The sequence below is a fragment of the Vicia villosa genome, linkage group LG2, assembly GCF_029867415.1.
Source record: "Vicia villosa cultivar HV-30 ecotype Madison, WI linkage group LG2, Vvil1.0, whole genome shotgun sequence".
NCBI classification, from domain to species: domain Eukaryota; kingdom Viridiplantae; phylum Streptophyta; class Magnoliopsida; order Fabales; family Fabaceae; genus Vicia; species Vicia villosa.
Window position 1 is genome coordinate 207423499 of NC_081181.1, and position 14592 is coordinate 207438090.

At 32.7% G+C, this 14592-nt stretch overlaps 1 protein-coding gene and 1 long non-coding RNA gene across 2 annotated transcripts; one reads left to right on the forward strand and one right to left on the reverse strand.

Annotated features, from left to right (window-relative positions):
- The first annotated feature begins 484 nt into the window (after window positions 1-484).
- LOC131653709 (uncharacterized) lies at window positions 485-6045 on the forward strand. The gene is made up of 3 exons (XR_009299132.1): window positions 485-1025; window positions 1180-1247; window positions 2615-6045. It is a non-coding gene; the product is annotated as an uncharacterized LOC131653709 (long non-coding RNA).
- Window positions 6046-11504: 5459 nt separating this feature from the next.
- On the reverse strand, window positions 11505-11966 carry LOC131651175 (pollen-specific leucine-rich repeat extensin-like protein 3). Its single transcript, XM_058920842.1, has one exon. It carries the CDS (start codon window positions 11964-11966, stop codon window positions 11505-11507), a length of 462 nt encoding a protein of 153 aa, XP_058776825.1.
- Between the last annotated feature and the right edge of the window lie 2626 nt (window positions 11967-14592).

Consider the following 14592-nt stretch of genomic DNA (forward strand, 5'->3'; position numbering starts at 1 on the left):
AAATGTAAAATTCAAATCAATTCTTGTTCTACCTGACCCACATTGATGTAAACCCTAAAACCCCGCTTCTGATGTCGAAATTGCCATTATAGGGTCTGTCTCAGTCTTCATTCAATTCAAACGCAGCATTGTATTGTGTTGTCACAAACGAGAAAAACCAACGTCAAGCGAGAGCGAGAGCGAGAGCTGCTTCTTCTTCCTCTTCATCATTCTTCTTTTGCCATGGTAAGATTTCAATCACCTGATTCTTCAACTCTCATTTTTTTCAATCAAATTAGGTTTATCCTCATTCATGCTAATCAAGTATTTTTTTCTCAGGCTAATAATAATCGACACATGATTATTCTAATCCAAACATCTCAGAACAGAGCAACCAGAACTTTCAAGGATTATAATACAGTATCTCTAGCTATGGATACTAATATTCAATTTTCTGCTGCTGTTTTGTTTTACTCGCTTTTAAATTCATTGTTTATTTGTTGATTTAGGTTTAGCTTGTTTTTTATGTGCAATTTCATCGATAATCAATGTTAGTGTAAACTCGATGAGTTTTTCTCTTTTGGATGAGTTTTTATTCTTCTTGTAGCTTGATTTCAATCCCTAGTTGAACGAGTTAGGGATTTAGAAACAAGTCCTGATTTTACAGCCAACTTTTAACAGAAATAAGCCCATTTCTTGTTCTTGCATTTAGGCTTTCGTCTTCCTTAATATTTATCATTATTTCTTATTCTCTAGACGATTCGGGATGTTGAATCAATATTGAGATCTTATTCTTCTTGTAGCTTGATTTAAATCCCGAGGAAATTGTAATCTTCTATTTTTATTAAGTTCTTGACAATTTTGCAATTTGTCAATTATTTTAAGTACTTGTGTCATTTTGTGACTTGCTATTGTTACGTTATGTGACCTGCTACCATGCTGGCTATCCCTTGTATGCTGCATAGATTGATGGCTACCATCACAATAAGGAGGAAAAGCGTTACAAAAAAGAGATATGGGAATTTAATAATCGAGAGTATCTGGAGGTACTGAAGATTTGTTTTCTACATTCAATCATTACCTTAACTCTGAAGTGGATATGCTTGCATTGTGTCTTCCTCTAATTTGCTATTTTAGAGTCTGGCTTGTGTAAAAAGTTAATATGGACTGGATCTCACTCTACCTTACATTCTCTTACAGGAACAAGCTATCAAGGAAGCAGCAATAGCAGCTGAAATGAAAAAATTAGTTTGGCAAAATCTAGAAAGGTAACTTTGGAATTAGTTTTCTAGTGTGTCTCATGTGTGTGTAAAATGAAACTACTAGAGTCTTATTATTGAGCGATTTACGGTTACCTGTGCACTATTTGTTTATTGGTATTCTAGTCTGTTACATAAACAGTATTGGTAAGTATCCAAGCACTTGGGGGGAGCTTTCTCTTAAAATCTAGCTATCGAGGCAGAAGAACCGCTACACTTAAATACTCCACCACATCTCATACTCCACGGATATATGATGAATTCTAAAATAATAAGACTTAACTCTTATGTTTAACATAAAACTGACACAGTTAAGTTTGAATCAAAAGTGAAAATTATTGTTTTAGTGGTTTTTTATTCTCCATCAATATTGGTATAGAAGTTCTAAAAATAAAAGTGGATTTTCTTCCCTCTATAAAATGCAACTATAAGTATCTAAATGGTTGCATTAAGTGGGGTGCAGATACTATTTTTTATTTTTCATTTTTATATTCAATTTTGCTACGCCGTAATTTTGATTTGGAGAACTACATCTCATTTTCCAAATATATATGCAAAAAGGAAAGGAAAGACCATGCAAGGGAAAGCAAAACAGTTTGTTTTTATATGAGTTTATATATATATATATATATATATATATATATATATATATATATATATATATATATATATATATATATATATATATATATATATATATATATATATATATATATATATATATATATATATATATATATATGAGGAGGGATCAAATTACACCCGAAGAGTTACACCACGAGTTACACTCGTTCAATAACTACATCTCGAAATAATATTTTTTAAATTCAACCGTTGGATTGAAACATAATATCATATAGATCATTCCTATAAAGTTTGAGCTTAATCTATAATGATTTACTATGTCATTGAATTCTACAAAATTAACGTTATATGAAAGCTCATTTTGACGTTAATCTTTGGATATCTTGATGATATAGTAAATCATTATAGATTAAGCTCAAACTTTATAGGTATGATCTATATGATATTATGTTTCAATCCAACGGTTGAATTTAAAAAATATTATTTCGAGATGTAGTTATTGAACGAGTGTAACTCGTGGTGTAACTCTTCGGGTGTAATTTGATCTCTCCTCTATATATATATATATATATATATATATATATATATATATATATATATATATATATATATATATATATATATATATATATATATATATATATGAACCAAGGATTACAAACTTTTTTATACACTATGCCGCATATTTTTAGTATATTATTTTTTTTTTCATAGTACAACTATGCCGCATAAACTGTGACCTGGCATAGAAGTCATACAACTCTTAAAAATATTATTACTCTTATTTGTAGGAAATGAGGCAGAAACGATCTCTAAAGGCAAAAAGTTTGGGTCCTTCTAGATCTGCTGTAGAGGCAATGAGCCGAGTGTTGAAAACAAAGGTATTTATTAGGAAAAAAGACAAATTGAGACAATTTGATTATGTTTATTAAACTAAATAAACATTATGATGCCCACTCTTTTGTTTTGATACATTTTATTTTTCAGTGAAGTGTCTTAATAGTTTCTGAAACCTATGATCATTAATACTCATTATGATCTCCTTATATGTAGTTTTACTAATAGTAATCTTTTTTAATGTGTCTTAATAGTTTCTGAAACCTATGATCATTATTTGAATAGGTCTTTTTTAATGTCTCCTAATAGTTTCTGAAACCTATGATCATTATTTGAATAGGTCTTGTTTGGCTAGTTCAATTTTCATGAGATTTGGCTCATGAAATATTCACTCATATTCCATCTATGACCCTAGTCTAAATTATGAAATTCAAAGACGATTATATGAACGAATTTTCGAGTCAGGTAGTTAGGATGGTTGTTTATCAACCAAGTTCTTTTGATCTGAATATTATGATTAGGATTGGATGCAATGATTTTGATTAAGTTTATCCTTTCTTGTTAAAAGGATTGTTGTTCGTTAGGATTTGCATGGATTGTGATTTCAAATATTATTGGTCTTTATGTTTGCTAATGAATTCATGAAGAAGTGATTCATTGTATACACTGGGTCAAAATGAAATCTGATGCACTTATATGTAATCTAGGAAATATTTTTATGCGAAATTTGGTGCATTTCACATTAGATCCATGAAACATACATTTTACATCAGACTATTATAGGAAATATTACATCAGGCCAAATACGAAACCGATGTAAAAACATAAATTTTACATCGGGCTATCATGGAAACCGATGTAAACACTTACATTTTACATCGGGCTATCATGGAAACCGATGTAAACACTTACATTTTACATCGGGCTATTACAAACCCGAAGTTAAATATTGCATATATATTACTTTTAAAAAAATATTGGATTTTGTTTCACATAAGACGTAATTATAACCGATGTGGTATCATGATTTTTCACATCGACTTGTTGCCCGATGTAAAACGTCCTGGATTTACTACATCGCTTGGATTTATATCGGACCCAAACCCGATGTAAAATGTACTTTTCGCCCGATGTAAAAAGTGTTTTCTACACTAGTGATAGGTGTTCTACACGTACAATAGTATTATTAAAGATTTTATAGTCAGAGTCCTCTTTACAATCTGTTTGGGATGAACAAAATATGTGGCCAGCAACGAACGACTTGATCTTCGGTGATGGTTGAGAAAAAAAGGGTTGTACCTGCAAGATACTCCGATGCCAAAGTAAGAGAGAGAACAAAGGTACAACGTAGGTATGAAGTTTTGCGCAAAGTTTGGATTACCTTGCCCTCTATTTATAATGTTCTCCTCGGTGTGGATTGGGCCACACTATATTTATGGGCTTGGGCGCAATTCCAGGGCCCAAAATAATGGAGACCGTTGAATAGGTCTTAGTTCATTCGGGCAGGGGGGACTATCCATTGGCGAGAACGGTGATCTAGTGTGCTTGGATGATTCTAAGTTATTGGGGAGCCAACGTTAGTTATGTTCGACGGATAATCAGAAGGGCAGATTTGTCCTCAGCTTGCTCAAAGAAGTGGGCAATGCTTACTGGGTCGCACATGCTTATGAGTGGATTGGGCCAATGGATACAATTGGGTTAGTCCATAACACAATATTTGAGTGTGAGGTATTTAAGATAGTAAATATGACGTCTTCTCAACTTCGTCTCCATAAGTGAACCTTCCTAAGGTCTTTTGAAATTGCTTTCTAAGGCCTAGGCATATGATCAAGACTTTATAAGTTTATCAGGATACTAACTTCAAATGCACAGCTAATCATTTAGTTTTGAAAGATATCGAACCCATAAGGACTGAGGATCAATATAGTACGATCTTATGTTATAAAGTTAGCTAAAGCTATCGGTTTCTTGGTTTTAGGGGGAAACAGGAGTTAAATATAAATTTAATTAAATAATCAGATATTAAGATACCGGTATGTAATTGTCGAACTTTGGGGTTCAATAAATCAATGGCATAATTTAAAGTATAAAAACACTTTTCACAATAAGTTATTTGAATTAAAAACTTTTACCTCACACTCTCATGTTTATTGACTTAGATTACAGTGTCAGTTATAAAGTTTTCTCTCGCTAAATCATTAAAAACTGAAGTAATTTTTGAAAATCAAATAAAATATAATTAACTTTAAAGCGCTCTCGTTATATTTAGAGTTAATGTTTAGTGACTACTATCTGGTAAAAACCTCAAACTCTCGTTGTGTTGATTTTAGACCTTAGTTTGTAATTTACTCTCGTAACAAAATAATTTGGTATTAGTTTTAGAAATCAAGACCAGGAAAACTTTTAATTAGTTTTTATGCCAAATCGTTATCGAACCCGTCGGTTCAGTGACCTTACATACCAGTATTAGAAAATTAGCCAAACATGCTTTTTATTATGAACATCCAGAATAGACAATATGGAAACAATGATATCAACATAGAAATCAAATTATAAGACAAATTAGGCATATAAATAAGAACCTAGAAATTATATGAATAAATTGAAATATCTTCAAGTACCAAGTGCTTCAATAGTACAAACGATGTTCTTCACGTACAAATTTGATTCCGAAAATAGAAACTAAATCTAAGGTGCAATAATTCCTCAATGCAAGGAATTATCGCTATGGAAAGTGACATAAAATGGCTAAGAACAAGGGTTGCAAAGAGAAAGGTAATAACAGGAAAGTATAAACTTGCAGAGAAAATAAATAAAATCCAATTGACGGCAGGAAGAGAGAGTCTTCAATGAATAACTGAATCCCTTATATAATGTGACTGCACGACCTCAATCTCCCTAGAATCTAAGGAGTCTCACTTGAATCGTGTGAGAATTCGTCAAACTGGGCTTCTCTTTAATCGTTCGTGGGCTTCTTCTGGTTTAAGTAATATAAGGCATGTGTCGTTCGTCATGTGTGTGTGTCGTGGGGCACACTTTTCGTCTGTGTCGGTCGGGGTAGGGGGTTGTGTCAGGCGACACCATGCCCTATTTAGCAGAATTATGCAAACATTTCTGCTATTTAGCAAAAGTGTACATCTTTGGTCATTTTTCTTCCATTTCTCCATGCAAGCTTGGATAATTTGCAAACACCTGAAAACATAGCAAAAATAACAGAGTGAAACAATATAATCATTTAAAACGGTAAATAAATCCATGTAAACCAAGTCCAATACGCGAAACATTTTCGTGTTATCAGCATAGAAATTATTGTAGATGTTTTTATTTTATTTTAATTGTACAACAGAGACCATTTTCACTCATATCAATCCTCCAACAATTATTTAATTACTTTCTTAAGTGTTTCTGTATGCTAAAAAAAGGTTAGTATTTTCTACACATAAAGTCCACAGAGTTTGAACTTTACTACTAACATTTTTAGTGAGCAAGTGAGTTTCGTTATCTTATTCTTTTCTTTAAAATATATATTTTTCTATCAACAAAATTTAAAATAAATGAAGTTATAAATGTATAAGATGAACTATAATATATTTTTAAAAAATATTCAATTGGTGGAAGAAAATTTCATAAATAAAATATAATCAATTTAATATTTTATTACTTAGTTAAAATCAAAATTATACATGCTATAGTTAAAATCAAAATTATACATAAATAGCAGGCAAACGGATATTAAGCTGCGCCACTATCCCTTTATTATTCTCTTTGTATCTTATTCTCTTCTTTGATAAATGAATTTTGTTCATATTGTAACTTAACTAGGATAAGTATTTTAAAGACTTTTTTTGTTGGAGTAGTTGTAATTCTAATAATCTATTGACTATATTGACTCAAGCCTAAATAACCATACAAATGATTGTGTGATAATATATGCATCTTCTTTCTTAGTGCACATCAAGAATCATTATAAAGCTATAATGACCATCTTCAAGACTAGTTGGTCTTTCCTCAATGTACTGGGTTATTCTTCTTCCTATTATAACAAGTCTTTTGCAAATGTATTCTTTTCCAATTGAGCTTTCTTCCACCCGTAAAGAAGAGGACGATGTAATTATAAAAATAGTTAGAGATGAAGATCATATTGTTGTGGTGAAGCATTCTCTTAGGTCTACTTTGGAGGTGTTCTATATATATATATATATATATATATATATATATATATATATATATATATATATATATATATATGTAAGTATTATTTAAGATTTAATGTTTAAAATTCACTTTACAAAATTTGAATGTGAGATCCTCAAGACACTTAATATGATGGATTCTCAATTTCATCTCAACAAGTGCACTGCATGAGATCTTTTGAAATTATTTCCCAAAGCCTACACATAGAGGCTATTGTAGAGATTTTATTTTTTTATAAATTATTTCATCTGTCTTTTTTTTTGGTTTGATCAAAAGGAGGGCCTAAGCCCAAAGAAACAAGAAACTACAAAGGAATAACCCTAGAAACACTAACAGAAAGCTTATCCTCCTCCAACAAATTAAGCATCCAAGCAGGAGCTTCAGTAAAGAGCATGATGTCTCCTTTCAACTTTCGACCTTCAATGGCCAGAATATTCGCACTCCTATTCGCCTCCCTATAGACGTGTCTAAGCTCCACGATAGCAAGCTTCTGCATCATCTTAATGATAGTCATCACTAAGCTTCCCATAACCATATTCTTCTTGCTACCTTCCTTGATGCACTTCACTGCTAACATAGAATCAGTCTCTATCTCCAGGTTATGATGGCCAAGATCAACTGCCATTTGCAATCCAATATAAATACCCCAAAGTTCAGTCATCAGAATACTGCAATAACCAATACTCTTGCTGAATCCACCTAGCCACACACCATGAACATCACGAAGGACCCCGCCACAACCGGCAACACCGTTGCTATCTCGGGCTCCATCCACATTCAGTTTCACAAAAGGTGTTTTAGGAGGACTCCAATAGACTGGGAGTTTCTCATGGTAACCGCCCATAACGCTTTTCTGGTTAAGCATTGCTGAATTGTAATGTTGGACTCTCTTCTCAATCACTTCCTTCATTGCCGAGGGTCGAACAAAGGAGTTATCATGAGTTTCCTTATTCCTCCATGACCACAGGGTGTGGCAACTAGTGGCCCAGACAATACTCCAATTTGGGCATCCAACTGAATCATTGGACAAATTAAGATGTAACCATTGCTCCCAACCTGCATTGAAAAAAGATGAGGTTAGAGTAAAAGGGACAATATTATCCCAAACTTCCCGAGCCACACGGCAATCACGCAGCACATGCAAACTAGTCTCACTTGCCGCTCCACACAAACTGCATCCATCAACACCAAAACTAGATCTGCTTATCCGATAATTAGTGAGTACGCGATCGTGATGCAGGATCCAAACAATTTGACTATGATACCTCTTCTCCAAGGCTTTTGGATACGTTTCTCTTCCTTCTCCGAAAATATGAAGTTAGGACATTCATATCCTCCAATCAGTTCTTCCTCCACTCTGATTTCACCCCAATCAGCATCGGGATCTCCGTTATCGTTCTGCCGCCCTTCTATATCCTCATCCATATCTTCCCCAGTCCTCCCAGCCATGACATCCCTGAATGAAATTCCTTTATCGATCCTTCCATCCTTTGCTTCCTTGATTTTCTTAGTGCTCCTATCCAAAAGGTCCACTTCAGCTTTGCTCTTAGCAGTGATCATTTGTGAAGTATTTGCACGCGCCGATTCATAATGGTTGACAAACCCTAGCAGCGGGTTCTCCATTGTCGGAAGAAATATGTTTGACAAGCGCAAATTGGTATTGTTTCTGATTGGTATTATTTCATCTGTCTTACCATAGGTGTTCTCTGTGAGATTTTCACACTTTTTAAAAAATGATTAATTATGTTGAATTCAATGATAAAATGAGTCTCATTTACTAAAATAACCTTATTAATAATAGGTAGTGGAATACTTAAATGAATTAAAATACAATAAATAAGGGTAAGTTAGTGGAAATAAATAATAAATATTACATTGATATTTTAAATGGACAAATAATTTGAGACAAATAAAAATTGGAAAGAGAACACTTATTATGAGATAGAGGGGGTATACAAAATGGACTATTTTCACCCGTATCAAATATTCCCTCCGTCCCAAATTATAAAACATTTTGAACATTTAATATAAATTAAGAAAGGTAATTAATGTTACTTGAGAAAGAGAAATTTTGAGTGATTTTATTGCCCTTTAATAATTACACATGAAAGAGAAAATTAAAGAATTAAAAGAAGAAATAGTAATACTCCAATTGATAGATGATATATTGAGAAAAATATCATTAATGTTACCTTCATTGAAATTATAAAATAGTAACTTATAATTTGAGACAATTTATTTTTACAAAATGACTTATAATTTAAGACAGAGGGAATACTAATAAATTATAATGACTTACTACTTCCAGTCTCATTTATAAAAAAAGATTATTTTTTTAGATACATTAAATAAATAATGTATCCAGACAACACATAACACATTGTCCAAATACATTATTTATTCAATTATCTAAAAAGAAAATGTTTTGTTATAAATGAGATTAGAGAAAGTATAATTTAGGACCGAGCGAGTATCTAATAAAATTTTATTTATTTTTACAATATTTATGTAGAATGATAATAAATGGGTGACTTATCCGAGAGATTAAGGGCGAGAAGGCTGAGATCTTATGCACATAGGCGAGCGTGAATTTGAACTCCACAACTAACATTTTTATCGAGCTATATAAAATTTAAAAGAAATATTATATATTAAAAAAAACACCTTAACATCTTATCATTAAACCTTTTTTTTCGCTTGTAAATTTTTTAATCTCTCTAAAAGAGAAATAGTTAGAAGTAAGAAATTTCACACATAACATATGTTTATATTCAACACAATTTCAAACATAATATATGTAATAAAACAGAAATGGAGAATTACATAGACATTGCTATCTTTAGAGTGTGTTTGGATGAAACATTTTTATGAGGTAATGTAATGTTTTGAAGGAACTTAAAATGATTTGCACAAAAATTATTATTTTTTTGAAATAAAAGATTTTGTTTATCTCAAGAATTAATACAAGCAAATGCTACAATCCTATAACTTGAATCTAATTACATGAGAGTATTAACTATATGGGTTATATATTTGGGTTTCATCCACCCTCTATAGACTATAGTATCTATAACATTCCTAATTACAAAGTGAATATCTTTGGCTATTCCTTCTTTCCCAAAAATCTTAGAATTTCTTTAGCTCCATATGCCATAGCATACTTCAGCTATAGCAGCTTTCAACAAGCTCATTTTTCAGCCTTTGCCTTTGGTTTTCCTCTTAATCCAATCGAAGTCCACAATGTTTTCCTCCTGTATATCCAGCCACTTAAGGACACTCTTCCACACACTGCTAGTTCCCTTACAATTGAACATTAAGTGATCACGATTTTCATCCGCCTCATTAGAAATTTCACAGTGAGAATGCTGCAAGAAACCAAACCGTTTCAGACGCGTCTTGGTAGGCAATCTGTCTTGACAGACCAGCCACATAATCACTTTGGCTCTTGGTCTCGCAATGTTATGTGTCACCATGTGATACCAATCAACAAATCTGTTATCTTCAATTAGAGCTTCATAAACCTTCATCACATTGAACTTACGTTGAACAAGCATAGTATTCCAAACATTCATGATCTTTCCCATCTCTTCTCTTTTAGCCATGATGTTCCTGAGGATCCATGTGCAGCTCTTGGATTGATTATCATTCATAACATCTCTACTTTTTAAATAGTAGGTATGTATCCATTTAACCCAGAAGCTATCTCCTTCCATGCAAATGTTCCATAGGCACAAAATTTATTGTTTGGATACAAAAATGAAGAAATGTTAAAATGATGGAAATTTATGGAGTATTTTATCTAAGTTAAATTTAATTATTTTGAAATGACACCAAAAATTAAAGAATTTGAAATTCCTTCATACTCCATAAAATGTATTTGTTACTACTATTTCTTCAAATTTTGCAAATTGGTCATCATATTTTCCAAAATTACAAAATTGACCCTAATTTTTTTAAAATTGCAAATTGGTCCTTAATAATTTTTAAAATTTACAATTTGGTCCTTCAAATTTTTAAAAATTGCAATTTGGTCCCTACTTTTCAATTTTTTAATTTGATTAAAAAAATTATATTTTATAAAAAATGACCCCAAAAATCTAACAATGAATCACCTTAATATTTCATCCAAACAAAATAATTTAAAATAAATATATTTCAATTGAATCATTTGAATTACTTTGAATTTTAAATTCCTTTAGAATTTTCAATTATCTCATCCAAAGACACTCTTATTGTAATCTACCTCATTCAATACGAGACTAAACTATTTTGATCTATGAATGCGTGAGAAGTTGTCATTATAATTTATGAAATTTCAAAACAGCAAACTTGAAGTCATTTATACACTATTTTCAAGTTTAATTATGAATTGGATAGTATTACTAATGTGCAGTTAAATTAAATGAAACATTAACAAGAATTTAAGCAAAGAGTCATTATTAAATTAAAGTGGTAGGGACAACTCAGTAAATTTACACAAGGCCAGCTCACAAAGATGCTCACCCCATGCCCCAATCCTCAAATCAAAAACATCATCACCTCAGTAAATAAACAAAAATAAAAAGTAGCTATCAGATCCAAATCCACAACCACCAACCAATTTTCCCCTTTCTTCATTGATCGAAAAAATCAAAATGCCAATCAACTAACCTAGAAAATAGCATGTACAGGACCCGGACTCACTAACGCCGATCCCGGCGTACTTCCCGTCGGCGGCTCTGCTACAGTAGGCGGAGGAGACGGCGGAGACTGAATTGACGGTGGAGGAGGAGAGTTCGGGTTAGAGTCAGCCGGAGGAGGAGGAGGGTTGGAGGTGGAGGTGGAGGTGGAGGAGTCAGGCGGCGGAGGAGGAGGAGTTGGATTTGTTACAGGCGGAGATTCTGACTGTACCGGAGGAGCAGGTATAGAAATGGGGTTGCCTGGTGTAAAAGGAGGAGTAGGTAAATTGAAATTCGGTGTCGGAAAAGTACCGCAAGATTCATCGGAGCATTTGTTGTTGTTGTTATTGCTGTGTCGGTGTCGCGAGAGACCAAATCCTATGATCAGACCAGTAATAACGAGCGCGGAGACGATGAAGATGAAGATCTTTGTTGCTTTTCCCACGTAGCACATTTTCTCCCTTTTGATATGAACTTGTTCTGCAAGGTGTAGATGTGTGTGGTAATGGTGGGGCTATTTTCTGAAATTTGGTTTTTGGTTTAGTTCTATCTATGTATTGTTATGTTTTTTTGTTTGTTTAGGAGAAAGAAGTGAGTGTGGGGTTTATGGGTTGTTTTTCGTCTTTTTCTCATGGCGTTTTGAGGGAGTGGGAGTGTGCATATCAAGAAGTTAACTACTGGTTGTTTTGTTGGTGTTGCTGGAATGGTTTATAAATAAGGGTATTTTGAGTGGGTAGACATGTGATGGGTGATTTTAATGTTAATAAAGTTGAGGAGAAAAGTGAATATTGGTGTTGCCAAATAAAGACCAAAGTCAAGGAAGTTAATACTAATGCACTTTACTACTGGCCACTGGCCACTGTGGGTGTCATAAGAGTTTTTCATACTCCATTATAGTGACATTTTGTAAAGATTAGATATCCTAACCTATTTTTTTTCCATTAACTTATTTTACCTAGCCAATTTGTTAGATTGATGCATATATACGGTATGAAATTGCATATTCTTGCAAAAAAGGTATAGGCAGGGGATATTGTTGGTAGCACCGGGGTCCATTATTTGATATGATGTGGGGGATGGGAATCTAGGGTGAACGAGGATGGATTGCTAGTGAATTTGTTTGAAAGTAACCGTTAAAAGCGGAAGCAGTCAATTAATATGGAGAATCGAGCATGACAGAGGTGCATGTCTGCCACGTCAACCTTTGTTATAGGGGGTTGTCTTGCTGCTCTGATTACTTGACTTGACTATGTAATCTGGACTCAACCGTTAGATAGAACAAAATTCATGTGAGTTGAATTGCAAGTAGGGGTGCTCGCGGTGCGGTTTGGGCGGTTTTAACGAAAAAAATCATCCGAACCGCAAGAGAAAAAATAGTGTGGTTTGGTTTGGTTCGGTTGGCTTTTAAAAAAAATCCGAACCAAACCAAACTAATGCGGTTTGGTTCGGTTCGGTTGGTTCGGTTTTAAACAAATATTTTATTGAGCCATACATACACATATAGATGATAACATAATTTTATATTTAGACATTCATACACTATCAAATAACAACAAAACTCGCCATATTTTGACAACAAATTTCCATTTAATATGTAAAACTTAAATTAGATAAAAGTGGAATATCAAATATAAAATAATAGCATAAAATAATATAAAAATTATTATAATGAAATAAAAGAGACGAAAGATTAGTGAAGGTGAAAAAGAAAAAAAAATGTTGAGAGATTAGAGAACAAGATGTGCGATAAAAACGAAACTGAAATACGGAACATTTACATAAAAATGAGAAAGTGAAAAAGAAAGAATATAAGAGACTAGAGATTAGAGAAGAAGAGAGAAGATGTATGTGACAAAAAAGGTGCGAGAATGTTATTAGAGATTTAAGAAGATCGGGACTGAAATTATGTGTATAAGGATGAAAAAATTGTTCGTAATCATAAGGCTAATGTATAATAGGTTTAAGTTTGGGTTGGATGTGAGTTAAGTAAAATTTAGGTTGTAACATAATGCGGTTTGATTCGGTTTAGTTCGGTTTACAAAATACAAATCGCAAACCGAAACGAACCGTGCGGTTTTGTTAAAAAATGACCCAAACTAATCCGAACCAAATGCGGTTTTTTGCGGTTTCGGTTTGGTTTGGTTTGCGGTTTTCTATTGGGTTGGTTTGGTTTTGATCACCCCTAATTGCAAGAGTGCAAGACTCACGAGGACTCACACGGTTCATTTTTATAGCATCTATGACACATTTTAAAGTTCTCTTTAAGCAAATACTCCCTCTAGATAAAATTTATTTTTCAATTTATTAAATAAATATTGTATTTGGTCTATATTTAGTCCAAATATATTTAGACTCATATGTTAGATAGAAGAAAATTCATTTGAATATGATAACATGACTTATAAGGACCCAAGTTCAAGTATATTGACAAAAATCCATATTAATAGGTTGAATTTAAAGGTTGGTATTCTTAATTGTGTATGTCAGTTAAATTATTCAGTGTGTCTTAATTGTTTAACAATTGAAGGCATTAAGCTAAATTTGTTGATATTATTTCGATGAGATTTTAATTGGATGGTTCGACAGAGTGGTTCAAAAGAGCGTGTCGAAGGTCTTACACGCACACTAATCTTGGGGACTTAGTGAGTTTTCTTGAATGATTTGGAAGATTTTTTTCGACTGGGGAGATTGAATACACGACAAGGCTGAATAACCGTTTTTGGCCTTATCTAAACTTAAAGGACATGTGGAAGTAAGTTAAGGACGAGAAGCATGCAAGCGAAGACATGTCAACATTTCATAAATGAGATGTTCGCAACATTTATGTAGTTTTCAGTATAATTAGAAAATTGTAGCATTAGGTTTTGTGTGTTGAAATTACTACAGAAACTCATTATACTCAAAGTATCTGAGCGAATGTGGGAAAAGAGTTCAACTGAGTACAATGATGTATTCAAACACCACAATTTATTCATGCAAAATCTTTTACACTTAGTGGCTTTCCTGCAATTTTACTTTTAGTCGAAGTCTTTATTTTCTTTGCATTTACATTCAATTTTCACTTTTTTCTTTACTTTATC

Bases quoted from the DNA above. Each gene is read 5' to 3' on its own strand.
- LOC131651175 (XM_058920842.1), bottom strand. From the start codon at position 11,966: ATGTGCTACGTGGGAAAAGCAACAAAGATCTTCATCTTCATCGTCTCC.